Source organism: Trichoderma camerunense (genome assembly GCF_050948025.1).
Source record: "Trichoderma camerunense strain CBS 138272 chromosome Unknown V8C40scaffold_6, whole genome shotgun sequence".
Taxonomy (NCBI): domain Eukaryota; kingdom Fungi; phylum Ascomycota; class Sordariomycetes; order Hypocreales; family Hypocreaceae; genus Trichoderma; species Trichoderma camerunense.
In genome coordinates, this window is record NW_028145364.1 from 223,926 (window position 1) to 248,930 (window position 25,005).

At 46.1% G+C, this 25,005-nt stretch overlaps 9 protein-coding genes across 9 annotated transcripts; 5 read left to right on the forward strand and 4 right to left on the reverse strand.

The window, feature by feature from the left end:
- Positions 1 to 647: 647 nt before the first annotated feature.
- Positions 648 to 3,196, forward strand: V8C40DRAFT_240381 (HET domain-containing protein). Its single transcript, XM_083214777.1, has 2 exons — positions 648 to 1,259; positions 1,315 to 3,196. The coding sequence occupies exons 1-2, from the start codon at positions 734 to 736 to the stop codon at positions 2,934 to 2,936; spliced, it is 2,148 nt and encodes a 715-aa protein (XP_083074658.1). The 5' UTR covers positions 648 to 733; the 3' UTR covers positions 2,937 to 3,196.
- V8C40DRAFT_286291 (peptidase S8/S53 domain-containing protein) lies at positions 3,008 to 5,907 on the reverse strand (the record flags this gene model as incomplete). Its single annotated transcript, XM_083222514.1, has 3 exons — positions 5,723 to 5,907; positions 4,442 to 5,646; positions 3,008 to 4,376 (listed from the first exon to the last, which is right to left on the reverse strand). The coding sequence occupies exons 1-3, from the start codon at positions 5,879 to 5,881 to the stop codon at positions 3,008 to 3,010; spliced, it is 2,733 nt and encodes a 910-aa protein (XP_083074659.1). The 5' UTR covers positions 5,882 to 5,907.
- A 1,355-nt stretch (positions 5,908 to 7,262) lies between these two features.
- Positions 7,263 to 9,074, reverse strand: V8C40DRAFT_264191 (Zn(II)2Cys6 transcription factor; the record flags this gene model as incomplete). The annotated part of the gene is made up of 1 exon (XM_083219518.1): positions 7,263 to 9,074. One exon carries the CDS (start codon positions 9,072 to 9,074, stop codon positions 7,263 to 7,265), a length of 1,812 nt encoding a protein of 603 aa, XP_083074660.1.
- Positions 9,075 to 9,489: 415 nt separating this feature from the next.
- V8C40DRAFT_185977 (acyl-CoA N-acyltransferase) lies at positions 9,490 to 10,447 on the reverse strand. The gene is made up of 2 exons (XM_083211793.1): positions 10,227 to 10,447; positions 9,490 to 10,176 (listed from the first exon to the last, which is right to left on the reverse strand). The coding sequence occupies exons 1-2, from the start codon at positions 10,264 to 10,266 to the stop codon at positions 9,653 to 9,655; spliced, it is 564 nt and encodes a 187-aa protein (XP_083074661.1). The 5' UTR covers positions 10,267 to 10,447; the 3' UTR covers positions 9,490 to 9,652.
- Positions 10,448 to 11,194: 747 nt separating this feature from the next.
- V8C40DRAFT_274007 (MCT family MFS transporter) lies at positions 11,195 to 12,575 on the forward strand (the record flags this gene model as incomplete). The annotated part of the gene is made up of 2 exons (XM_083220560.1): positions 11,195 to 11,367; positions 11,447 to 12,575. 2 exons carry the CDS (start codon positions 11,195 to 11,197, stop codon positions 12,573 to 12,575), a joined length of 1,302 nt encoding a protein of 433 aa, XP_083074662.1.
- Positions 12,576 to 14,312: 1,737 nt separating this feature from the next.
- Positions 14,313 to 15,467, forward strand: V8C40DRAFT_240387 (sulfotransferase family protein). Its single transcript, XM_083214778.1, has one exon. It carries the CDS (start codon positions 14,431 to 14,433, stop codon positions 15,139 to 15,141), a length of 711 nt encoding a protein of 236 aa, XP_083074663.1. The 5' UTR covers positions 14,313 to 14,430; the 3' UTR covers positions 15,142 to 15,467.
- A 251-nt stretch (positions 15,468 to 15,718) lies between these two features.
- Positions 15,719 to 17,101, forward strand: V8C40DRAFT_240389 (uncharacterized protein). The gene is made up of 3 exons (XM_083214779.1): positions 15,719 to 16,014; positions 16,082 to 16,442; positions 16,520 to 17,101. The coding sequence occupies exons 1-3, from the start codon at positions 15,802 to 15,804 to the stop codon at positions 16,789 to 16,791; spliced, it is 846 nt and encodes a 281-aa protein (XP_083074664.1). The 5' UTR covers positions 15,719 to 15,801; the 3' UTR covers positions 16,792 to 17,101.
- A 985-nt stretch (positions 17,102 to 18,086) lies between these two features.
- On the forward strand, positions 18,087 to 20,000 carry V8C40DRAFT_264195 (ankyrin repeat domain-containing protein; the record flags this gene model as incomplete). The annotated part of the gene is made up of 6 exons (XM_083219519.1): positions 18,087 to 18,773; positions 18,836 to 19,055; positions 19,115 to 19,534; positions 19,602 to 19,709; positions 19,832 to 19,890; positions 19,959 to 20,000. 6 exons carry the CDS (start codon positions 18,087 to 18,089, stop codon positions 19,998 to 20,000), a joined length of 1,536 nt encoding a protein of 511 aa, XP_083074665.1.
- A 328-nt stretch (positions 20,001 to 20,328) lies between these two features.
- On the reverse strand, positions 20,329 to 24,580 carry V8C40DRAFT_286299 (ankyrin repeat-containing domain protein; the record flags this gene model as incomplete). The annotated part of the gene is made up of 3 exons (XM_083222515.1): positions 23,404 to 24,580; positions 22,534 to 23,341; positions 20,329 to 22,456 (listed from the first exon to the last, which is right to left on the reverse strand). Exons 1-3 carry the CDS (start codon positions 24,452 to 24,454, stop codon positions 20,329 to 20,331), a joined length of 3,987 nt encoding a protein of 1,328 aa, XP_083074666.1. The 5' UTR covers positions 24,455 to 24,580.
- Between the last annotated feature and the right edge of the window lie 425 nt (positions 24,581 to 25,005).

Below are 25,005 nucleotides of genomic sequence, written 5' to 3' on the forward strand. Positions count from 1 at the left end.
GTTGGCGTGACTAGAAGCCTAGTTCGACCGACGAGCTAAGATAAGATGAGCCTGAGCCACCGCGATGGGCTTTCAGGGAAAGTCTTGCACGAAGAACATGGAATGCATACTACAAGTCGCCAATTGCATTTCGATTCTGTCTTTTACATTACATGGGTATCTTCTCGTCCAGTTTTGCTTCGGTATATACGCCTTAGCGAGCGAGAGGGGGGTTCCATTGGTGAATTACTATGGGAGTTACGATGGATAAATTAAGTGGCATTGCTACACCCAGATATGTGCTTGTCTAAGAAGGCGCCTTATTCTATAGTTATGCAATAATAATGTTTTTGCCCACCCGGCCTCAGTCCAACGGACGCTATAACGTTTGGACAGATGAAGCAAACAAACTAGAGTTGTGTACCTGAACCTAACTGAATCACTTCAACTCCTATTAGCAGCCTTGGTATCCGAAAAAGGAAATATTTGAGTATAAGTCAGGCATACAATTGCCATTGACTACTAGGTACGCCAGTAGCTACAGATAGCTAGCCTTCCATTGCTATGTCACGGTCAGCGTCGTAGGAACAGGGGGTTGAATCCTTCTAAAGTACCTTAGGTAATGCAGATTGGCTTCTCGCAGTCCGTCGGGTTTACCTTGTGAGATTCTTCACGCCGCCTCATTCTTTCGCGCTCAGGACGAGATCTGCATGCCATTCGCGAGTGTCACAGGGGCACTAAGAGCTTCTGTATTATGGGCAACTGTTTTTCAACCAGTCAGAGGCGCTGTGGTCTTTGCTATTTCGATCTCGATGAAGACTCTGCATCTCTGAAAGAACCCTTTGTGCAAAGAAGTTACACATGGCGTGAATCATCCCACATTCATGATGAGGAGCGATCAGAACCTCTCGACGAGCAATTGCCGTCTCCACTTCCTGAAACTTGGCGCGAGTACCTTAGAATCGAAATCAGCACAAAATTCGAGGTATTCCGTACATCGCGCGAGCGGGGTTGTCGCGGCTGCGATGCTATTATAAAAGCTATAACATCGGCGTGCCAAGATGATGATGTGGTTTTGGACGATAAATCGTGGACGGAAGACGTGCACGTAACTTGGACAATGCCTTCAGGGCGGGATAAGGGCATGAGCAATCTTAAGTTGGAACTTACTGTGAATGTTAGCAGTCGAGAAGTTAAGAGTCATGATACAGAGGATTACCGTCGATGGATCATCCTAATGGATATTGACAGGATGAATGGGTACGAGAGGGAACAAAATGGTAAGTTCCATAATGAAGGTCAAGCCCCATGACTGAAGATTTTAACAACCCATAGACCATGTATTTGCGTATAGATCTCCAGTTTTGTTTAACAACACTGGAGCAGAAACCTCTTTGAACAGAATCAGCAATTGGCTCAATAAGTGCAGCTCATTGCATGACTCTTGCAAATCTGCATCGGTCGCACAACTGCCCAAACGAGTGCTGGAGATGACACCAGATTCACAAAACAACATCAATGTTCGCTTGGTTGAAGATTTGGGTGGATGCGAGAGATATGTATGTCTCAGCCATCGATGGGGAGCATCAACACATTTATGCCAGACGACGATTGAGAGCCTGCCTGCGCACCTTGAGACAATTCCCTGGGATCGCCTACCCAAGACTTTCCAAGATGCTGCTAAAGTCTCCGTATGGCTTGGTATTAAATACCTATGGATTGATTCGCTGTGCATCATTCAAGACAGCAGCGATGATTGGAAGGTTCAGGCAGCCCAGATGTGCGAGATTTACTCTGGCGCGTATGTCACCCTCGCAGCGGCATGGTCTGCTGATAGCGATGTTGGTCTGTTTCGCGAAAGTGCCTCTTTCAAAGTCCAACCTGCAATGCATCCCGGGTCCCAAGCTGCATCTTACCTTGTTCGCAGAGTCCCAGAACACACCACTTGGGACGTTGCTGGTGTGCTACAGATGACACCAGAGCTGCCTCTTCTCAGCAGAGCTTGGGTCTATCAGGAGCGTCTTTTGTCTCCAAGAATCGTCTACTTCACGCGATATGAACTCGCATTTGAATGCGCAGGTGGCAAGAGGGACAAAACCTGCGAGTGCGAACATATTCCAGGAGGAATATGGGGAGGCGGCAGTAATGGTGCAGGTGGTGGAAGCGGCGAGTATACCAATGAGCGCAAGCTGTACCACTTTGACGGCCTCCGCGCATCGAATCTTGACCAAATCAGGAAATATTGGCACCAGATTGTGGAAGAATATTCTGGACTGCGCATCTCGTTTACATCAGATCGTCTCCCTGCTCTGTCTGGTGTCGCGCGACAGTACGGAACAGCCCACTCAGCTGATCTTGGCCGATATGTCGCAGGAATGTGGGAAAACTGTTTCCCTTCTGAGCTGCTATGGTACTGTGCCTCTGCGTCTCGTAAAATTAAAGATCGCCCAGATTCTTATTGCGGCCCAACATGGTCTTGGATTTCTATAGGAAATATTGCCAGCTACGCGACGGCTGCCCCCAGAACGTGCCCGGACGATCTGGAGATTATCAGTATCAATTTCAATCTAGATGGCCCAGATAAATATGCGTCTATTTCCGAGGCTGCTATGGAAGTCAGAGGCTATTTTGCCCCTGGAACGTTAGTTGAGGTGCATAACGCCCATTCAGACACAAGGAGTATACACTTCAAGGGCATGAGTGGGAACTCTCTGACCTTTTATTACGATTATCCTCTGGATCAACCAGGTCCTGGGCATATTCCATTCGGAAGTCAGATATACTGCATGAAAACAGGTTTTGTATGGGGAGGGAATCACATTTGCATGCTGCTACGCCTAGTGAATGCTGGGGAGAATGCTTACGAGAGGATTGGTCTCGCAACGAAAGTCAGTAGATCCGATCTTGATAGCTGGTTCGTTAACTTTGGAAATAAGCAGACAGTCAAGCTTTTGTAAATCGAGACATTATTGGTTACAAAGTCAATTTTAGGTATCTAGTCCTCCAAATTTGGCCTTCAAATGTCTACCTATGCCGCCGTCGAAGCATACTTTATGTTGAAGGATTGGGTCTGTTTCGTGACATAATCGTCAGGATTACTCGCGTTTCCAAAAATCTTCAACGCCCGTAGCAGTACGGCATAATTTCCTTCTGGCAAGATTGTGCCCTCTTGTGTTATGCCATTGAATGCGACTTGGTTGATGTTTGTGTTGAGCCATTGCACAGGATACCCATGAAAGCTACCGGCTACATCGACTCCCAGAACTTTCGTGGTATTGGCTGGTGTGCTGCCAAGAGGAATGATGTCCGCTCTCATCAGTGGAACACCAGAGTCAGCCTCAAGCCCAAGTGCAGGATAGTCGACAGTTGATGATGACGAAGGCTGACTAGCCCCCAGTGTAGGATGAGGTATTGTCCATGTGTCGTTGTCGGGCGCCGACTGCGCGAAGCGACCCGAGGTATGGTAAATGAAGCTATAGTTAGGATCAATGCTTTGAGCATTTGCAAGACTTCCAGCCACACCGAGATATGGAATCACAAGATGTTCGCCAGTAGAACCATCCAAGGTGATGTATCCACCATAGACGGGGAGGTTTGCTGCAGTGAGTCCTTGGGGAAGTGTTATTTTGACCGTCACCTTGGCCGATCCACCTGCTGGAACTGTGATTTTGGCCGCAGAAAAAGCAAGAGTCGCTGCGATATCGCTTGAGTTTGAAGATCGTGACGGGTTGGACTGCCCAGTTTTGTAAGTATCCCGAGATCTAGTGGGCGTGTGGCCGATTGAGTATGTAACAGCTTGCTTAGCCCCATTCTTGATTGTAAAATCCGTACTGTTGACAAAGTGATCTGTATCGTTGAAAGAGAAGCTTGATACGCTTAAAGAGGTGGTTGCATGAACCGCATCATAGGCTTGTGCCAAACCAGCGCCTTGTTGCGCTACGGGCGCAAGGTCATCATAAAATGTTCCCTGATACGAGTCATAGTACTTCGTCTGCTTCGCCGTAGATGAGACCAGGCCCATGAGAGTCTTGGGATCTTTGATCGAGCGAGCTTGCATAATCAAGGCATAAATGGAAGCCATGATAGGTGCTGCCATGGAGGTACCGGAGTCGACGTAGTATCCTCCCTGGTTCAACGGATAAGTGGAAAGAATCGAGCCTCCCGGCGTCGAGATGTGTGGATCCAGATCCGCCTCCCATGTCGGACCCCAGCTTGAGAAATCATCTACATAGCCGCCAGTGGCATCGCTTGGATAATATCCCGCAGCAGGGCTGGCAGACTGAGGCTCAACAAGTGTCGCATACACTTCTGTGCCGTTACCCAAGAGATCTCGCCATTCCGCAGCTTGCTGTAGGGCAACCATCCCGGCACCGAGAGTACTAGGAGAGGTGCTGACACTGTATATGCTGTGAATAGAGGGTTAGCATGCTATCATCAACAGTTTGAGAAAGATATTTTGTACTTGTCTAGGTCATCATCAGAGTTATAGAACATGATATAGGTCGCATTATTCTTCGAAAGGTTCTCCGCGATAGTTGGATCCCCACAGTCATCCAGCTCGACGAGGACGATTTTATTACTAAGGTCTGCCGGTGCGTTATCATTGAGTGGGCTGCAGGCGCTCCAGGTGCCGTCTGTAGTCACATTGGGGGTCACAGCCCAGAACGGCAGAGTGATATTGGGAAAAGCGGGAGTTCCGGGAATCCAAGGAAAGGAAGTCAAGTTATCGGAAGAACTCTCCAAGCTGGTGAAACCTTCGGTTCCTAGCAAGGGCGTCATTGTGTTCTCTATGGATCCCACATTCATGACTCCGTTGCCGGCGGCGGGAGTAGCTGCGGTGAAAACCATTGGGCCATTGTTACCGTTTGCAATGACACAGGGTACACCAGCGTTGATGATCCGAGAAACCGTGATTGCGAGCGGATCTTCTTTCCAGCCAGAGATGGTTCCAACGGAAAGAGAGATAACATCTGACCCGTCCTCATACGCCTGGTTGAAACCGGCAATCAGGACATCGTTAGAGGAACTACCGGCACAGTCCAAGGCCTTATACATGCCGATCGTTGCGCCATACGCAGCACCGATGAAGCCCAGAGGGTTCTTTTGAGCGGCAATAATGCCAGAGACATGCGTTCCATGGCCGAGGCAGTCCATGGGGTAGGGACCGGGCATGGGCGTGTTGGTGCCGTTGAACGCATCGCCAATCAAGTCCATTCCATAGCTGACAATGCACCCTGGACCGAAGCAGCCTCCCAAGACAGGATGATTGTAGTCAACTCCAGAATCAACAATGCCGATACGCATGCCTTTGCCGGTGTACCCTTCTGCGTGTAGCTTGTCCACTTGGGTCATAACATGTGGCGCATATGAATCAGCGTCGTTTGCCGCCGTTGCTCTAGAAAAATGCTCTGATAGGGGGTTCAAGCTGGTAAAATGGCTGTTTCCTACCCTAGGTTTGCTGCTTCCTAGGTTCTGAAAGTGACGGACAGGCCACACATTCTTCACTGAAGTAAGGGATGCGATTTTGGTGGATGCGGAATGAGGGTCTAAATCGACCGCGTCCAGTTGAATAGAAGCTCCTTTGAACAAAGAATACGATAGGCTCATCCTCTTGGAAGCCGGAAGCCCACGACTGTGGAGGTTGCTGAATAGTGATGCCTCATCTTCCTATATTTAGTGGCCAATTGAGTTAGACCGAAAACCTGTCGTGGTAGATCGCCCGTGCCTCCAAGATTGGACTTACATGACCGTCTTCATACTCAATTATATAGGCGCCGGGAACGTACTCCCAACTGCCTCCAGTCTGGCTCTCGTCAACTGCTCCATGGGCTACAGTAACAGATCGAGCCCCGTCTACAAGAAATAGACCCAAAATGGGCAGCAAACGGAGATACGCGACCATTTCGATCTCCAGAAGAGGGTTTAAATGGTTTCGCTTGTAGCAGACAGCAGAAACACAACTACTGTTCTTGTGCAAACCCATTCGTCTATTTTATAGCTACGCTCATTACCTCCTTGGCGATTACTTGCGCCTGCCGAGTTGGGAACGTCTCATCCGATTTTCTCTCCGCATCCTGGCATGGTCAAGCTGACGAGCTTCCATTTTCGACAAAGGGTGGGCACAGATTCTATCCTACTCTAGTTTATTCAGTAAGGAACCGTTGTTGACATTTGCAACCTCTATCGGTTCCGCCTTGATTGAAAGAGTAATACAACAAGCTTGTAATAGCAGCTTTGCCTAACGTCTTATTTCTTTATAATATTCATATAGGTACTAAGAGAGAATACCTGTCCGCAGGTGTATAGTTGTCAGGCTAATAATTTGAACGGAGGTTTCTGTTGAAGATCCATGTGGGATGGCGCTAAAAGCAGTACCTGCGTTGTTGGATTGTTGACATATTATTTCGTATTACTGACTGGGGCAATAATGCAACGAAATTTCTTATAGAAAACAAAGAAAATCCCGAAATACATCATTAATCATAATGGCAAATATTTCACAAAACGTCTAGAGATCAATAAATCTCATAGTATTCTGATTCAAATGGGTTTGCGATGCATCATACTCGCACTGAAATACCATCTTATCTTTGCCATGGTATCTTCTTTGCAGGACTCAGATTTTCAGGCACAATCCAACGAAACAAAGAGCTGCCTTTTTGGGCAACTTGATCAAGAAAATGTCGCATTACTCCCTGTTTTCGCATGCCGTATTACCGTGATGGGATGCGATGTTGTTGATGGAGTGCAAATACCAAGATGATCGGCAAGATGAAGAACAGTTTAATCAGGCGTTTCCAGTTTCTCTGCCAATTATTAGTTGTCAATGGCCGCCTAGATTGTAACGAATAGTTACGGTCTTAACTCCTAGCGTTCCTGCGATTATCTGATCTGCAGCTTGAGATACGAGTGTAGGGCTACTTTGCGCTGTCAGCTTAGGCGCTACTCGGAGTCTGCTTATCTCTCTGCCTGCTGAGCTCCTTAATCGAACAATTTTTTTTTTACTCTTCTTGGCGAACTGATTCTAAGGTATAGGCTGTACAGCTGTCATTTAAAATAAGTATAATATTGAAAGAAAGGTTGTAGAAAGAGACCGGTCATTCTGATAACTAATATGGAGGTTGTCGATTGTTAAGGTCTCGAGATAAGAGCGCGCTAGTCAGATGTCTAGGAATAATGGATTATATCTATCCTCTCCAATGGCAAAACCTTTCATACTAGACTCGAGTATGACATCGCCGTCGCAAAGATATAAATTGTAGTCATCAGTAAAATCTCGAACTTTATCCTAAGCTCAAGGTCCATCGCCGAGTCCGGAGAATCTCCAACCAGTCTGTCCGACCCTTCTTCTGCAATCGCTCTTCCCAAATAACTCGAAGAATTTCTTCTACAGCAGCTATGTTCATCATCTTGTTAGCCTCCCTGATACTCTTGAGCCTTGCTGCACATAATGCCATCTCCACCTCGGAGTTTAGTTCAGCGCCAGCCAAAAACAGAACTGGAGTCAAAGCAGAAACCACCGCGCTGCTTGGAGTTATTCTAGAAAGAACACCTATGATCTGTGACGCCAAATGTGGTAAACAATACGATCGACTGGGATAACGCTGATAGAGGAGAATCAATGCGGTAAGGCGATGACATTCAGAGAGTGCGATCAAATCTAAACGGGTGTTGAAGTCTAAGGCCGATGCTGTTGCATGATCGTACTGCCAGTTAGAGAGATCAGTTTCAAGCTCAAGAAATGCTGGCGCTTCCATATCGATGAGCTCAGAATCTCGACTTGGTAGATGTCTCAGCTGAGTAATGGTGCTGAATAAATCCTTGGACAAGCCAAGAAGACAGTCGACCCCCCGAGGCGCACTTCCGTACTGATGGAACTCTGAAGGGTTTGCAGATTTTGTTACGACTTCCTGCGCCGACAGATCTTGTGTTCGGGGTACTGAAAGAGTTGCAGCACAGTCGCTGAAAGGACCGCTTCTCTTTGACAAATCTGCTTGCGTCTCTGGGTCTAGCACATCCTCCATGATGAGAGACATTACATCATGATATAGGAAGTGTCTATGAACACACTCAGCCTCCCACGCGCTCCACGTTTTTGTTGCGGTTGCTGGGTAGGTCTGAAGCAATTGCCGTACACAATTGACTCGCTGCATCCATCTCATACTTCGGCCTCCTGTCTGAGATTCCAGTCCAATCAATAGCAAGAGGACTACAACGACTTCAAGTTTGCATTCTTCCCATCCAGAGCTCTTGGGGCATGTCGTATGTTCTGTAACAAAATCACGCGCTAGCTGCTGGCGGCGAATGGCCACGGAATTGAGCTCCTGCATCTTTTCTGATCCATGAACCGACTTTGCGAGATGAGCTGCAGAGCAAGCGATGATCGCATCCATGACACCGCTATAATGGAATGTCATAGGAATGTACAGCGATGTAAAGAAATTTGATGGCGACTGGACGAGGGTTACTTGAGGGATGAATGTATGTATATAGTAGCTTAACAAATGCCGCTCACGAGAAGCTTCAGTAGGGCTGAGCTGACGCGCAAACATAGTTTCGGCGGCCAAACTCCTTGGTATGCTTCCATTTCCATTTGTAGTTCTCAATGCTGTAAGATATGCATCTGTTGCCAATCTAACATTAACGTTGTTGTTCTGTGTACTGAGTGCTTCTGAATCTGAGCGGATAGAAGTAGCCTTATTCTGGTTCTTTAGAGATTTGTCTCCGTTGTTGACGCCTGGAATCTGAAGCTTCTCTGGCCATTTGCATTCTGCATTGACGCGGGTACAAGTGCGACAAACAGGATGTTGGATATCGCAACGCTTCCGGCGAGCCCGGCAGGTGAGGCAACCTTGACGGCTTCGCGGAGCGTAACGTCTCTGTCGCTGTCGCGGGATCGCCTCCTGCTCAGAAGTTAAAGTGTCTGACGGAAGGGCTGGAGGTGCCAAACTGTTGGTATCGAGTGCTATAACTTGGTGAGTCGCCGGGGAGGCAGTGTTTTGCGGAAGTTGTAGGAATGCGTCGCATTCAGATGGCAGGTCTAAACTCCCTTCAATATCAACCAGGTCGTAGAGGTCAGGAAGATCCATGTCCATTGATTTCAAGGCGTTGAAAACTGATTCCGTACGAGCTGGGCCCAAGACAGCTTTCCCTGCCTTCGTAGTAAAGTGTAGACGAAGCAAGCATAGGGCGTCTATGGCGTCTACGGCGTGATACGGCCACGGGCTAGACGCCCCATACAGAGTACATGTACTGTATTCAGCCGTGGCTTGCTCGTTCTTAGTTCATGACTCGCCACTGTCAAAGCGGCGATGTTGAACCCCGCGCCCCCACAGCCAGAAGCCTCTTCCTACGTCAACTCCACCAAAGCACTTTCTTGTATTCAAGGATAAGACGTAACATAGTTGTGTATTATGAACACCTCTTGATATTGCCTCCTCATATCTCTTCTTTCGATACGCACAACATTGAAGAGTTGAGTAAACTATTACATACAGATAGAAAAGTGAGGTTCACACAAGATTTGAAAGCGGTCTGCTCAAATGATGTCAAGATGTCTAACTCCTGTGTATCCATGCTCTAGGGGTCCATACCTAGGTACTTTGACATGCGAAAAGTAGTCGATTTTACATATGTTATGATAAATGAAGGGTTTTACCCCGTCCATCCATTATCAAATATTCGTGCCATTTATTTCAGGACACAGACCAGACTGCTTCCCTCTAGCGGCCAACTTTTCCGTGCCGGCTTTGTCGACCTTTAAGACGACCCAATCCTCCATCCGTTTTGCCTCCAGCTTTTGATAGAATTTTAGTGCTCTCTTGTTATCCGAAAGGCAAACCCAGTCCATTTTTATACAACCTGCTGCTTCCGCCGCAGATGCCATGGTCTCAATCAGGATTTGTGCATAGCCCAGACGCCGATATTCTGGCACGACATACAATTCCTCCAAACAGACACCTGGCGCGGCCATCCATGTTGAATAATTATGATAATAAATCAACAGCCCAGCAGGCTGTTCGTCAGGGGAAAAGATGAGTAGTGTCCATGCAAACCTAGTACCTGTCTCTGCCCTTGATTCTGAGGGCGGCCCGAAGTGCAGTGTCTTGGCGAGACTGTCCTCAGTTGCGGCTACATTGGCCCCAGGGGCTTGTTCTTCTGCTGCTTCCCGAATAAATCGCAAAATGAGGGAAACGTCTGAAAACATTAGCCTCAAAGACTTCAACTCGTCAAGGATATACAAGTACCTTCGAGACGAGCATACCTGACTAATGGCAGGGAAGGCATAGTGATGAAATTCCTAGAAGAGTAAAGCTCCTAGAGAACAAACGATGGAGAATGAAACTGAGAATATATACCGGCAAAGTCGTATTAGCGCATGGGTAATTACTGCTCTTCTTGGGTGCGAAGTTGTCGAGTACGCCCTACTTGCTGTTGAGTTGTCAAACAAGGGCTTGGAGTGGAGAATGGGTGTTGATCTAAAGAGGGAAATGGTTAGCTTCTCGTCGCTCTGCAGGCAAATTGTACCCCAATGGCATGACTAGACGCCTTTGTTGATACTGTGCACGACTTACACTTGGCGCCGGCGCTGATATCCAAATGACTGATATTTGGGAAGCAATATCATAAACTCAATTATGCTATTCCAGTTCTAGCAATATTTTCAAGCGGGTGGTACTCTTATTCATTGAACTTGCTGTTAAGCTAGATCTTACATAATTGCTCATATTAGCAGACTCTAGACTAGCTATGAAACGCTCAATTTTTGAAGAGATCTCACTTTCATGGGGAACATTGTAGAGCATGCCAAAATCACAACGTTGCATAGGTACCTCAGTAAGGGACATACTAGGCCGATAGCTGAATATTCCCAAAGATTAATATTTTGCAAATATGGTAAGATACGGGCGCTAGATCAACATAATTCGGGACGGGGCCGCCATACACGCCACACACGGGCTTGAAAGAGGAGCGTGTAGTGTGAAGAGACTCTACTCCTATTTTTCTATTCGCCACAGTCGTAAAAAGACAAGCACAGGGATTTCACAAGATTAGACCAAATGAAACCCCAGACTCGCTTTTATTCCGTGACCTTTTATATCTGCTAGAAAAGTGGTCGTATCATTCACTTCACACATATGAACATCAAAAGTTTGGAACTCAGCCACCGAACAACGCAAACCAACCATCCCGTCCTGATTTAAATCGATCTAATATGAACGAAACACGTCTCGACTGCAAAGAGAGCCCTAACTATGCTGGCTTAAGCGAAAATGAAGTAGCAATGCCACCAAAAGATGGATATGATCATACAAAGGATGATTACGACACCGGCGTCACGGCTTGGCTCCAAGTTCTCGGTTCTTTCTTCCTCTATTTTAATTCATGGTACGTTTAAATACTAGTTATGGCATTGCTATGTAGTTGGCTTGGGGTCAAGAACCTTTACTTACAGTTTCATTTCTAGGGGAATCATCAACGCTTTTGGTGTGTTCGAAACGTACTATGAGCAACAAATTCTATCGCACATGTCACCATCGGCGATTGCTTGGATCGGATCCATTCAGTCAGCTTTGCTCATGGTAGTTGGCGTGATCAGTGGTCCGCTCTTCGATGCAGGATATTTCTACGCGCTGTTACCAACTGGCACCTTCCTGGTTGTGCTAGGGACGATGATGACGAGCCTCTCGACAAAATATTATCAAATCATGCTGGCACAGGGCATCTGTGTTGGAATCGGAGCCGGCTTCTTGTTCGTTCCATCAGTTGCGGTCTTGCCGCAATACTTTAGGAATAAACGAGCTCTGGCAAATGGCATCGCCGCATCTGGAAGCAGTATTGGGGGCGTCCTTTTCCCCATCATTTTTCATCAACTAGAAGTCCAGGTTGGATTCCCCTGGGCAACTCGCACTATTGGCTTTCTGTCCCTCGCAACTTGCGCTATTTCTATTAGTGTAATGCGATTGCGTTTCCGAACTCAAGAGAAAAGAGCACTGCTGCAACTTTCTGCGTTCAAAGAAGCTCAATACTCGCTCTTTTGCCTGGCGTGTTTCCTAGGTTTCCTCGGCTTCTATAACTTCCTTGTTTATGTACAGCCTTATGCAATCGAGGCTGGGATTGTGGATGTCAACCTTGGCTTCTATCTCATTGCAATATTGAACGCTGCGTCCACATTTGGCCGGGTTGGCCCGAATCTTGTCGCAGATCATGCAGGGTCACTCAATGTACTCTTTCCAGCATTGGCAATCACAGCTACCCTAGCTTATTGTTGGGCTGCTGTACACAGCACGTCAGGAATTATTGCGCTTTCTGCGCTATACGGATTCTTCTCAGGAGGGTTCGTATCCTTGATACCGGTAGTCTTGATAACGATCACTCAGGACCTCCGCAAGCTTGGGACTCGGTTAGGTATGTGCTTTGCGCTCGAGTCTATTGGCTTGTTAATAGGAACTCCAATCGGCGGTGCAATTATTAATAGTACTGGGTCGTATCTTGGTGTTCAGATGTTTTGCGGCTCATGCCTTGCTGCCTGTGCTGTTCTGCTACTCAGCGTTCGATTGTTGCGGAGTGGACCGAATCTCATGTATAAGACATGATACTGAATTTTTGAAAATATTGTATATAGCAGCTTCTCTATCTATATAGACTCACTCTGCATTATATTCCTGGAATATTTATCTTGGTGGAAGAAGCTTGGCTGGCGAGGCACACTACCACACGGGATCTCTTATTTGGTCAGGTCGATCTCCGAAACGATGTCCCAATTATAACTCACAAGGCAATCATAGAAAATAGTTATACCGTTTTCTGTTTCAAATCTTAGACTTGATCAGTATATGTATAGCATTGGTCTCCAACCTACTGTAATACTTGTGTCGCTGATTGTTTTATGGGTACAGCCACCATCTCGTTGAGTCTATCAGAAACTATCTATTTACCCGCGACAACATAAGAGTTCGCCCATTGCGTAATACAATCACTCCTGAAATAACAGTTCACTCTGCGGCCCTCTGGCTTGCGCCAGCTATCGGCTGCACCCACTCTACCCTCGAGCGAGTAAAAACCTCTGCATCGAATACTGAAGTAGAAATAATCTTGCCACTGTCATCCAAGGTCCCGGCTTTGACCACTTTATTGGGCCCGCAATTGGCGGACTCCCGCCATATCATACTACCGCAGTCGCCGCAAAAGTAGCTGTTGATGGTATCTCCTGAATCAGCAACTTTACTGAAGATTTTTGGAGTACCGACAGTTACTTGGAATGCCGCCTCAGGGATAAGAAAGTTGACGCTGTAGTTGCTACCACTGATCTTGCGACAATCATCGCAATGGCAAAGGACCTGTGATAGAGATCGAAAAAAAAACTTTATTTTGGCTCTTCTTAGTCTTGAGATGAAATAAAAGGAGATACTGACTTTTGTTATCGGTTCTGCATTGTAAGTGTAGCGAATCTTGCCGCAGATGCAGCCACCGCTCTGGACAAGCATTTCTTCAAATGGTAGTATAGGTGACGCTATTTTATTTAATTAGGACGATCCGTGCAAGAGGTTAAAAGATATTAAAGTAGAGATACATTTGCAATATCAGTGTTTCTGATGAGCACTCAGGAACAATCTACCTGTGACTCGACATATCAGTATTTACGAGATCGTAAGGTATATCATTTTTATATGTTGCTGTTTCCCAGGAGCCTGAGTATGCGAAAACGTTTTATCAGCTACCAATCAATATTTGATTGCCGTAGCTCAGGGGCGACGCGGGATCTAAGGAATATGCAAAGCCTCAGAAGCTTAGAGAACCAATCTCACCAAATATGTTTAGGGCGTGAAGAGCGTGTAGCGTATATAGCGTGTCTAAGAGGCGCATTTTATCCCTTCTCTACTTGCGGGGTCGACCATATCAGCAACTAGGAGGCTCGAAAACGCGTCGGCCTCCAGAACTATTCTCAATTGGACATGCTGATAATGCAGAAGAAATTCCTTAAGTTCGGGAACTTGTGACAGAAACTATTCAGTCTTCCAACTTTATCATCTCAGTGAAGGTACAAGAAGGTATTGCAATATGTAGGCCTTCTCCTCTGGTTCATTTTTGTGAGGCGGATTCGAACGAGAGCGAACGTGTCCAGCATCAGAACTTCAAACCAGATGCAGAGTTATTATCTGCTAACGTATGTAGTTTTCGCGATACCTATGTTATCACTTCTCTCTTTCAATATTTCCATGATGGCATTCCATAACTATAGCGAATTGCTTCTAGTCTATACTAGTGGTGGAAGGATTGCGAACTAGTGTTGACCTACTACTGTACGAGACTCATTCCATGTCAGCTGACGGATAATCTTGAGGAACCTAAGAACTCTTGGTATTAAAGGAAGCCATTCGCCTTGACTGGTTATACGAACTCCTTGTAGGGCGAGCTACAGCACTACATAAGTACACACCTCCGTTCGCCATGGATCCTCCTCGCGGTCCCTTGATCCTGCACCTCGCTCTTATCCGCACTGGCACTGCGTCTATGGCCAAGGCCTACGAGATCCTTGGCTACAAAAATGTTTACCATGGGCTGACAATGCTGGACCGCAACCAAGATTGGGTCCTGCTAGAGAAAGCCGCCGATGCCACTTACCCTGAGGTGTTGAACCCTGGTAAGAAACCTCCGCCGCCTTGGACGCGGTCCGACTGGGACCAATTGTTTGGAGAGTGCGATGCCGTCACGGACTTAGGGTCCTTCTTTTCGCTGCAATTGCTTGAGGCGTACCCGGACGCCAAAGTTGTCCTTGTCGAGCGAGACTATGACAGATGGTGGCGCAGCGTTGAAGATGTTGCTATTTACGCATTATGGAGCCTCCCAGCGCGCATCTTTTCGTACATTGAGCCTATCACAGGTGTTAGGTCTGGTGATACAATTCGCAAGATGATGCTGGGCTTCTTCAACGCCCAGGACGTACATCAAATTCGGAAGAACGCAAAAGAGAGGTATTTTGAACACTATCGTCAGATCCGCGAGCTGGTGCCGCCTGAGCGACTTCTCGAATATCGCCTCGATGAGGGATGGGGACCTCTGTGCCGGTTTCTGGATCGAGAAGAGCCCAACGTCGAATTCCCTAGAACAAACGAGACAAAGGAAATTAGGAAAATCGCATGGGCTCGACTTTGGAAGTAGACAGGAATGGCTGCAATCATTGTAGGAAAATATGCCATTGGCATCGTGGTTCTTGGCGCGGCTCTGTGGTTTGCGCGAGAGCGTAGAGCAGATGGTTTTGCTTTTATTTCCAAATATTTAAATCGAGAGCCTTGAGAGAGCTTTGCTTTATATCCATGGATCATAGGTACAGCAGCTTATATATTACAGCGCTAATAGTGTTTTGCATGGACGGCTTATACGGAGCTTGCCTGTGGGCATCACTAATACACCTATTGGCTTCTCTAATCGATCTACTACCCATGCGCTAGATGCAGATGGATCCTTATATCAATGACACAATGGTCGAGGTTAAGAATGCTAGAAAAGGTAGCAGCAGGCACATAATTCTCTCCATTGACGAGTATTGGGTATTTCTCTCAATGGACGCTGAGCCGATAAGCGGCCAATACTTTAGCGATCCAATGCATCCCTGTTCACTTACTGCACGCTGCCACTGCTAAGCAGAGCCCCAGACTCTACGTGCGGGTCAGGTGCTTATTGAACTGTTATGCAGCCTGGAGCTTTTATTGGGCTGTTTGCCCTTACTGCTTGCAATCTGCATACTGCAACTTTGAGACTTTGCATTTTTTATGCTTCCCATTTCACTCTTTGTCAAACTTTCGCGTCGTGAAAATCAGGATGAGTCTCTCTATCAGGGATCTTGTGAGAATCCTTTGTGCCGGTGGTAGTTTTGTCTCAGGCGTTCACGAAGCTGGTTTCTACATCATCGCCGAAGATAAGAATGAACTGAGCGAATTACGATGGGTTGGGTCCCAACTGGCCAGTGAGACGCTCATCGGATCAGGAGTTCGACACAATTCCCCAGCTGTTTATGTTACTCGCGATAATAATGTGAGCTTAAAGAAACGCCTACTAAATAGCGTATATACTAATTACATACATATGGTCCCTGCTGCAGCGGTCCGTCTATTGTGCGGGAGAAAACAATGCACTGAAATGTTTCACACTGGGGGATGAGTGGCGAGAAATCAGGTTCAGCAATAACGAAGACATTATTCTTCATCCTTTGAGCAAACTAAGTGGAAGTGTTCATGGCAATGACAGCCTGGTGTTCTTTGATGATAAGGCCGGGAATCTCCGAGGGGTCAGGATCCAGGAAAGCGGAAATTGGGAACTTCTGCCCTTTGCTCCTGTGGACTCCCACCCCGGAAGCCCTCATTTTACCCAAGTTCGGGATAATACCGTGTTCTTGAGCTATGTTCACCAGGATGGCTGTATTCGCCAGCGAGCCATAGACGTCATAACAAACAATTACACTGGTGCGGCAAGCCGACCCTCTCCTTTCTTTTTTTTTTTTTTTTTTTTAGCTTACTTCTACGTTATTAACATGCACTAGATGTTGTTGTTAAGGGCACCGAGTTTGCGAATGATCCGGCGACTAGCTTCATTCTTGGAATACTGAATGATTCCGACTTTCAAGTCATTGCTTTGACTAAGAAGGAGCAACTGGTGAGCATCGATGGCGAAGGAAAGGTGAGTCCCATAGGAAGCATAAATGAAAAAGGCGTCTACACTCCCTCAACATCGGAAGAAAGCAACAAGCCAGTCATCAAAACTGCATCTGCTGCGGTAAGCCAAGCCACAAGTGGCAAGAAGAAGAGAAGGTGAAAGCAGACATTTACATGATACTTGAGTTACCTGCCTAAAGAGAGAGAATGGTAAACGTTGGATGGACTCGCACTCTCAAGCGACCTCTACTTTGTCTTGTGGTCAAACGCCATAAATCTTTGTCGTTGATCCCCCGGATGCTGCGGAATTGTGGCCTGGAATTACTGATGGCGATGCTGATTGGGAGTAAATGAGCGTGTGATCAATTGCATGTACTTACATGTACCAAACGATGGTGATACGTGCCAAGTCTTCGAATCGAGCCAAGGAATCAAGGAGAATACGTCACAGAACAAAGAAAACGCGTTCCGGTAATAGATAAAGAAGCCTAAGCGGCTACAGCTAATAGCTGGGCATACATGCAGTAGTTCAGGCCGAGTGCTCCCAGGCTGTTGGTTCCATGTCATAGTTTTGTACAGCACCAAGAGCACATATCCACTTTGGGCAATAGGCCTTGTATTTCGTGGATCTTCAACTGATCTATACGACTTACATATGACGCGTTCATACCATGCGGCTCAAAAGAAAGTGGAGGATTGGTCAAAAATTAATGCGGCTGATATCAAGATGGGGCATTGGCCAATTATGCTCACGCAGCCGAAAATAGGATGACATGATAACCAATCATTCTTATGCCGCTCGTGGCTATTATCTGATCATGGCCGACACGATACCGAATCATGCACGGAAGGTAGTTTCAGTAAATTCTATAGGCGTCAAGTGTAAATGACGCTGTATAAGAACCATACTTTATATGTGTGAACACTTCCACGGACCTGAAGTTCTTGGCAAATGACAAAGCACTTCGTAGTAGATGCGACATGGGAATCACGGATGCCCAATATTGTTTCGGATCAAAGGCATGGGCATTGAGGGTAATATGATCTAGCCAATATCGCGACTGACGGTGGAGAAAGCATCTAGCGATGACTCAATGGACTTGTGAAGCGGCTCTAAGCTAGACAACTGGCAATGGAATCTTTCCCTTACTTGTAGATACCCAAAGATTGCGTAATGAACGGCGGCAAAGATCGGGCATAAATGAGTTTGTATGATAACAAAGAGCCTCAAGACAACCTATGCGGTGGGTTTGGCGATTGTATGTTTGAATCTCGATGGAGATATCGCTCCGTGTTCAAGCTAAAACTGTATAAGTAGAGCAGAAAGCTTCGCATACATAAAATGCATATTCCTTGCAAGAGCACAATCTAAGAATAATTCACACCAGTATCATACCTACATCATTTACCTATCTCACTATTTACTCCTCCCGCCGTTCTACTTTCTCATGCACAATGACCTCCATATTTGACCTCGCACTGAAGGGGGCTCTCAGCAAGAGTGACCTAGAGGGCAAAGAAAAGGAAATTGACAAAGTGGACGAGAAAACTTTGTACACTCCCCTCGGTGCAGCTGTACACGCGAATCGCAAAGATAACATCAAATTACTGCTCGCGCATGGTGCCAACCCAGACGGCGTGCCTGGCTCACGTCCGCCTCTCTGGATCGCAGCAGCAAGAACAAAAGGTCATATCGGCGACATTGTCGAGACGCTTCTTGCTCACAAAGTGGACGTGAATAAAGCAGATCATATCGTCAATGACACTGCACTGCATGCCATTGTACAGAGATACAGGAATGAAGATGATCTGGACGTAATCGAAGCTCTTGTGAATGCAGGTGCAGATCCGAGAGCGACAAACCAAAGGGGAGAATCAGCAGAGTCGCTGGCAACTAAGCGAAACGACAAGAAACTACTGGCTCTCTTGGCTCCTGAAAAACACAAAAAAATTCACATTAAAGATGTCCTGATGATCGCATCTCTTATCATGTTCGCTATCGCGTGGGCCAACCGGAAGAACCCTCTCCTGATGATGACCGCTGCTGTCGGTGCGACAGCTGCGGCGGTCAGCTCTAAGTTCATTGGCCCTATTAAGAAAAGATTCAAGATGCTGGGCCGGCGAAGCAAAAAGGTTCCACATGTATGTTACATTCCCCTCAATCTTTCTAAAAAAATAAGTTCGTTTGCTAACATCTCCTTTAGCACGTTGCCGAGAAACTCGAAAAGGCAGCATGTGCGGAGGCCTTCAAAAAAGAGATGCACAATTATATCAAGGACGCCCATTTGGACCAATTCTTCAAAGATGACAAATTCTTGAATCATGTCATCACAAAAGCCGTAGACATGGAGGAAGACCCAAAAACGACCGTCAATGTACGCGACTTGACCCGTCTCGCACTTTATCAGCCGGTGCTTTACTGCGGTATGTGCTCACAGGTTTTTCCAACTTGCAGCGAATAATATTGACAGTTCTCATATTAGATGATAGTGGTTCAATGAATCAAGATAACCGGATCCAGCTTCAGGCCGACCTTGGCAAGCGGATCACCAGTCTGACCACGAGGCTTGTCCCGGAAGACACTGGCATTGAACTGCGATTCATCAATGCACCAAATGAGTCGCGCATGTCAAAGCCCAGCAGCAAACTAGTCAACGAGATTCTGTTAAATATTCCGTATAGTGGACCGACCGAAATTGGAATAAATTGCAAGGCAAAGATCCTGGAAGAAGTCGTCTATAGGCCAATAAAGGAAGAAAGATTTGACCGCCCGGTATTAGTCTCCATTCTTACGGACGGCTGTCCCGGCGGACCGGATGGAAGTGATGAGAGACAGGATACTTTGAAAGAGGTCATTTTAGAATGCGGGAAATTCTTGGAAGCCAACAAATACAATAAGAAAGGTATGCCATATCCACCCACTCACAAGATCTAACAAAAATTAATGTAATCTGACATGGCATGATTCAGTGGTCCGTTTTCAAATCAGCCAGATTGGACATGATGAATCATCCAAAGAATTCATCAGAAGCCTGGCTTCGGACGCCGCGTTACGCGATGTACTATACTGTACCACTCGTAAGATGCCCTTCTTACCCAGCCTGCGAGTTTTCTCTCCATAAGAGAACGCAGAGTTTCTTGCCTAGAAGAGAGCTTGATGGATGCGATCATCGCGAGTACTAACAAATTTATGTACTTAGAGCATTTAGATGATGCTTTGAAGGACCTTCGAGATAATGAACATCGACTGGAGCAGTGGGTAAGTAGATTTTGTTCTCCGCCTGGGCTTCTAGAATGCTTGTCTCAAGTACTAACATATCATTACAGCTCTTAGCTTTATTGATGGAGCCAATTATCAAGGCCGACTAAGCCTAGGTAGTCGCAATCGTTCTTTTCCTGGTAGGTTATTGTACGCCCTTCTCATGCCGAAGTAGTGCAGAGAGAAGACCTGGGACTCGGAACATCCAGGGTCGGTGGAGTTGATGTTGTAGATGAATACAGTGTGCAGGTAGTTATACTTTGTCTAAATATATGAGAAATAGCATTCAGTTTCATATATATTCCAAATTCTAAAAATGCTTGGTGTCGTCCGGAGATGTGTAAAGTGTTCATCTAGATACAAGAAGGTATATTTAATTGGGTAACCTTCCTGAATTTTGTACAAATGAAGCCATCGGCTATACACAAACTAATGAGATCATTCTGCCTGACTTGCTCCTATATGATGATGAAGCAAGTGAACAATATCCCTATTCCCCCTGTCTTTAGCCCAATCAATTGGCGTCATTCCGTTTTCATCTTTGTTATAAATGTCCACAGCGTTTGTGCTAAGCAGCAGATTCACAACATCTTTGTCACCAGATCCGATGGCAGTGTATATTGCCGTTCGGCCGTCTTCGTCCCTCGCATTGATGTCAGAGCCTCTCTCAAGCAACAACGATATAATGTCTTTCTGATGCAAGGCTGTTGCGAAAAATAACGGCGTTACGCCTTTTATGTCCACCGCGTCGATATCAGCGCCTGCGTCGAGCAGTAACTTTACCAATTCCACACTTCCATACGCGCATGTGCTAAACATTGGAGTCTGTTCATCTTCATTCCTTGCATTCACATCGACGCCCCTCTCAAGTAGCAGTTTCATCATAGTTCCACCATTTTGCCAGGTAGTAGTGAAAAGAGGTGTGTGGCCAGAGAAATCCCTTTGGTGAACGTCTGCACCTTTGTCCAAGAGAGCTTGAACAACTGTCTCATGTTCGTTTTCGATTGCCAATGTCAGTGCTGTTTCCCCCAACTTTTGTTCTTTCGCATTAACATCTGCGCCAGCGTCGAGTAGTAACTTGACAATGTCCTTGTGGCCTTTCCTTGCGGCCCATATCAGTGGCGTTTCTTTATGCTCTCCATCTCTGCCATTGATGTCCACATTGCCGGTTTCCAATAGCGTCTGCACAATTTCTTTGTCTCCGCTCTCTGCGGCCCGTGAGAGTCGTGTTCGACCATGTTCATCCATCTCATCAAGGTTACCATCATTCATGCGAAGCTTCTGTGTAGCAATTTCGGACCAAGTTTCATTGGCGTGAAGTATCATGGCCTCATTGACAGCAGCCTCTTCCGCTGAAGTACTGTTAAAGTAATGTTCATTTAGCATCTTAAGAGCTACTTGGCGCTCCACCTGGGTATTAGCAAGCAGTTTCACGCTGCCCTTTTTGTCATTTGCATCAACGGTACCGCCCTTGTTGAGGAGCAGTTGCATAATGGATCCATGCTTATGAAGAGCAGCAAGTGATAGTGGTGTCCGTCCATGATTGTCTTTCGCGTTGATCTCGCCGCCCCTTTCCAGAAGAAGAGTAACGACATTCTTATAGCCTTTTCGGGCGGCCCAAATCAGTGGTGTAGCGCCCTCTTCTTTATCTCTGACTTCAAGGTCCGCGTTTGCCTCTATCATCAGCATGATAACATCTTCGTGACCGTTTCGTGTAGCCCACAACAAAGGAGACTGACCATTACTGTCACAAGAATTGGGGCTGCATTTGTGCTGTTCAAGAAGAACTCTCGTCAGCTCGGTCAATCCAAATCGTGCCGCCAAATGCAGTGCAGTTACACATCGCGGCACATCTTGGCTATATCCCTCATGAGATGAGTAGTGCTTCACAGCTAATCGTCCTTGGACAGATGCGTCGACCTTGGCTGGATGCATGAGGAATTCCAAGATTTCTTCGCCTGGCTGCTCATTTTTTGAAGCATGGTCCCCCCAATAGCTAGCGGCGTAATTGCAAAGCGGAAACTGAGCCTCTCGTTGTTCGAACTCGTCATCCGTTGTACAGAAGCCGCTGTCGAAGTCTTTAAATGACAGGTAGGTGATGCAGGCTCCTAGCAGAACAGAATCCGCTTCAGGGAACCAATGCGACTGTGTGTTCTCGAAATATTCCTGGGCTGTGTAGTGCACCAGCTGAGTGATGCCACTCTTCTCATCAACTGTCACTAGCCCAACACATACGCGGCCCATATCTCGAAGATCTGAGAGGTCTTCATCATCCAATGTCGTCATTCCTCGTTCCGTTGCCAATGCGTGCCGGAGCTCAGAGGTAGTAAGTGCTCGTTTCGCAAAGATAACCCATAATAAGACTTTCATCGCAAGGGTTCTCATATGGAGACTTTGTTCATTAATCCTTTCAATAGCCTTATCATATGCATGCGTCAGCACCTTTGTCTTTTCGTCATCACTTCGACCTCGGGCATCGGCCCCAAAGGCTTGCAATTCCCGGCGAATTTCTTTAACATTTATCTTATCTTGAAGTAATTGAAGGTAGAGTTGAGCTAGAAGAAACCTATGGCGGATTGAATTGTTAGTATACATACCATTCTGCTCGTGATTGATAGCGTCTCAACAGTGAAGTTGACCTACATCCCATCAGCCGCTTCGCAAATTTCTCGTTTTATATCTTTTTGTAGATCTATATTGCTTCTGATAAGACTTGTCGACGATTGGTTCATTTCTATATCCAGGTACATAGCGATATCGCTTGCGAGTGCACGGATTTCTAGAAATGAGCTTTTGACATTTGTAAACCATTCTGTGATTTCGGGTATAAATCTTGATGTTGCAAAAATATTCACGTTGCAGTGTTTCTGGAGCATAAAAAGCTCAGAGATAAAGCCATGCATGGCATTCAAGTCGCATTCATCAAGAGCGTCGATAATGATGAATGCACTTGAATAGAGCTCTATTACAGCCTTTAGGTCTGTTATAAGCTCCTCTTGCGATGCGTGTGTTTGTTTTGCCTTGTGTTGCTCATATAAGCTTCTGGTGGTAGCTGGGAATGTCTCACGGCCGCCCGCAAGCTGCTTCAGGACACTGGAGAGAAGACTTCTTGTGGTCTGTTCACTTTTCGGTTGTTTGAAGGTGCAATAAATGTAGGCCATACCGATGTCAGAGTCTCCCTTGAATGTTTTCGTCAGATGATCGACTACAACTGATGTCATGATCGTTTTTCCTGCTCCTGGCATTCCTTGGCACAGCAACTTCTGCTTGCTATTGTTCAGCCAGTTTTGGAACTCATCTGTTTCGAGAATCCACAAGCTAGTTCCTTTCTTGTGAGTCTCTGAATATTTATCATGCTGTTGGCCGTAATTGGCTGTGGTGAGCCAATCAACGATCTTCGTCACTTCACTTTTATCCATAAGTTGCTCGATATGAAGTACACCCTCTTCAACTGTGTGAATCTATTATTAGACTAAAAACTCTCTACTCAATTAAAACTGGAAAGTAGCTAACCTTTCTGCAAGATATCCTTTACAGGGCGTTCGCTATCCACATCCGCTGAGCGTACATGTTGTAAAAGCTCCTTTGTAAACCCCGCTGCTAAAGCTGCAGCATATTCTTGCCAGTCTTTGTTCTTTTTTTCATCTGCATAATCGCAAATTCCTCTTATAATAATGCATGGAAAATTATTCATTAACCCTGCTGCTTCCATCTCAATGCATAGAACTTCTCCTCCAAGACTCTGGTTGATTCGATCTCGGATGATTCTGTCTTTGACAACCTGATTTCCAGATGCAATCAAACCATAATGAATATTTATGTCTCTAGGCTCCCCGTAAATACTTTTCTCATCGGACATTGAGGGCATATTTTTTTTGACAGGCTTTTGGAGACCAGATAAGAGCCGGTACAGTGCGAGAAGTATTTGAAAGATCAAGACAAATACGCTTCCCCATAAACTGGCATTGGCCTCGCTGATGTCTGGTTCAAGCATTGGATCTCTGAGTCGAGGAGACCACGTATATTTACCCACTAGCTTGGGATAGTTCTTTGCCATATCCCTTAGATAATTGGGAATCTGAGAGTCGTGCATGTCGTGAGAAGCCTCCAGCTTAGCCAGGGCTGTGAGTAAGATTCTCGGAGGACGGTCCAACGCTCCAGTTCTCTTGAATCCAAGCTTTTCTGACTTTCCGAGATCCCACTGGACAACTCCAGGGAATGATCCACTTGGCTTGCTAACAACGATATCACCAAGCCTGACACGAGCGGGAATCCCACCACCAATCCCGACCATGAGGCCAAACTTGATAGATGGGAACGTGTTGATCATTTGAGTCACAATGTTTGCTGCTGCGTTGTTCCCGATTTCACCACTGGGAAGGCAGGCTATGACAATATTGTGGTTGCCGATAGAGCCGAGGGTATAGGTGTTGTGATCATGGCCAGGTTGCGAAAGAGAGTCATGTTCTCTGTCTAGCATGGCATGGGCCGCTGCTCGCTCTTTTGGTAGTGCACAGATCCATCCCACGCTGTAATCTTTATGACTGAAAGGTTTAGAAGGCATTATAATGCCAAAGGAATCCAATATCAAAGTGGATGATGAGGATAAAGAGTTGTTGAAAGAGTATGCAAAAGCTCAATGAGCGATTGCCCACAGGAATGAAGTATTATGTGGTAAAATACATGAACAAATCTTGAGACATATAAGAATGGAGGTAATTCAAAATACTCAAGAACAGTATTTAGAGATTCTACACGTTCTAAAATTGAATATAGACAGAATAGGTAGACAATACGAGTACACGTAGTTGGGCACTAATATTATTGGGCAGCATAGATTGAGCTTCGATTGCCAACATTTCAACGAATTCGTATAAGACAGGCCAATTAAGGCATCAATTAATATGGATAATTAATTAAATAAGTCTATGAATCACAAATGTGTCGAAATTTTCAGACGTGGCTCTTTAATGACGAGTACTGATCCACGTAGATCCACGTAGATCGGATGCTGTCAACCCGCATATCCTATCTATAAGATATTGGGGTTGATACCCGTAATCATTGCAAATACAAATATCTAGCGTCTTCCATAAGGTATCAATTGATTCCGGG

Bases quoted from the DNA above. Each gene is read 5' to 3' on its own strand.
- V8C40DRAFT_240381 (XM_083214777.1), top strand. From the start codon at position 734: ATGGGCAACTGTTTTTCAACCAGTCAGAGGCGCTGTGGTCTTTGCTAT. The intron at 1,260-1,314 runs GTAAGTTCCATA...AACAACCCATAG, and splicing joins GTACGAGAGGGAACAAAATG to ACCATGTATTTGCGTATAGA.
- V8C40DRAFT_185977 (XM_083211793.1), bottom strand. From the start codon at position 10,266: ATGCCTTCCCTGCCATTAGTCAGGTATGCTCGTCTCGAAG. The intron at 10,177-10,226 runs GTACTTGTATAT...TAATGTTTTCAG, and splicing joins CAGGTATGCTCGTCTCGAAG to ACGTTTCCCTCATTTTGCGA.
- V8C40DRAFT_240387 (XM_083214778.1), top strand. From the start codon at position 14,431: ATGGATCCTCCTCGCGGTCCCTTGATCCTGCACCTCGCTCTTATCCGC.
- V8C40DRAFT_240389 (XM_083214779.1), top strand. From the start codon at position 15,802: ATGAGTCTCTCTATCAGGGATCTTGTGAGAATCCTTTGTGCCGGTGGT. The intron at 16,015-16,081 runs GTGAGCTTAAAG...TCCCTGCTGCAG, and splicing joins ATGTTACTCGCGATAATAAT to CGGTCCGTCTATTGTGCGGG. The intron at 16,443-16,519 runs GTGCGGCAAGCC...AACATGCACTAG, and splicing joins CATAACAAACAATTACACTG to ATGTTGTTGTTAAGGGCACC.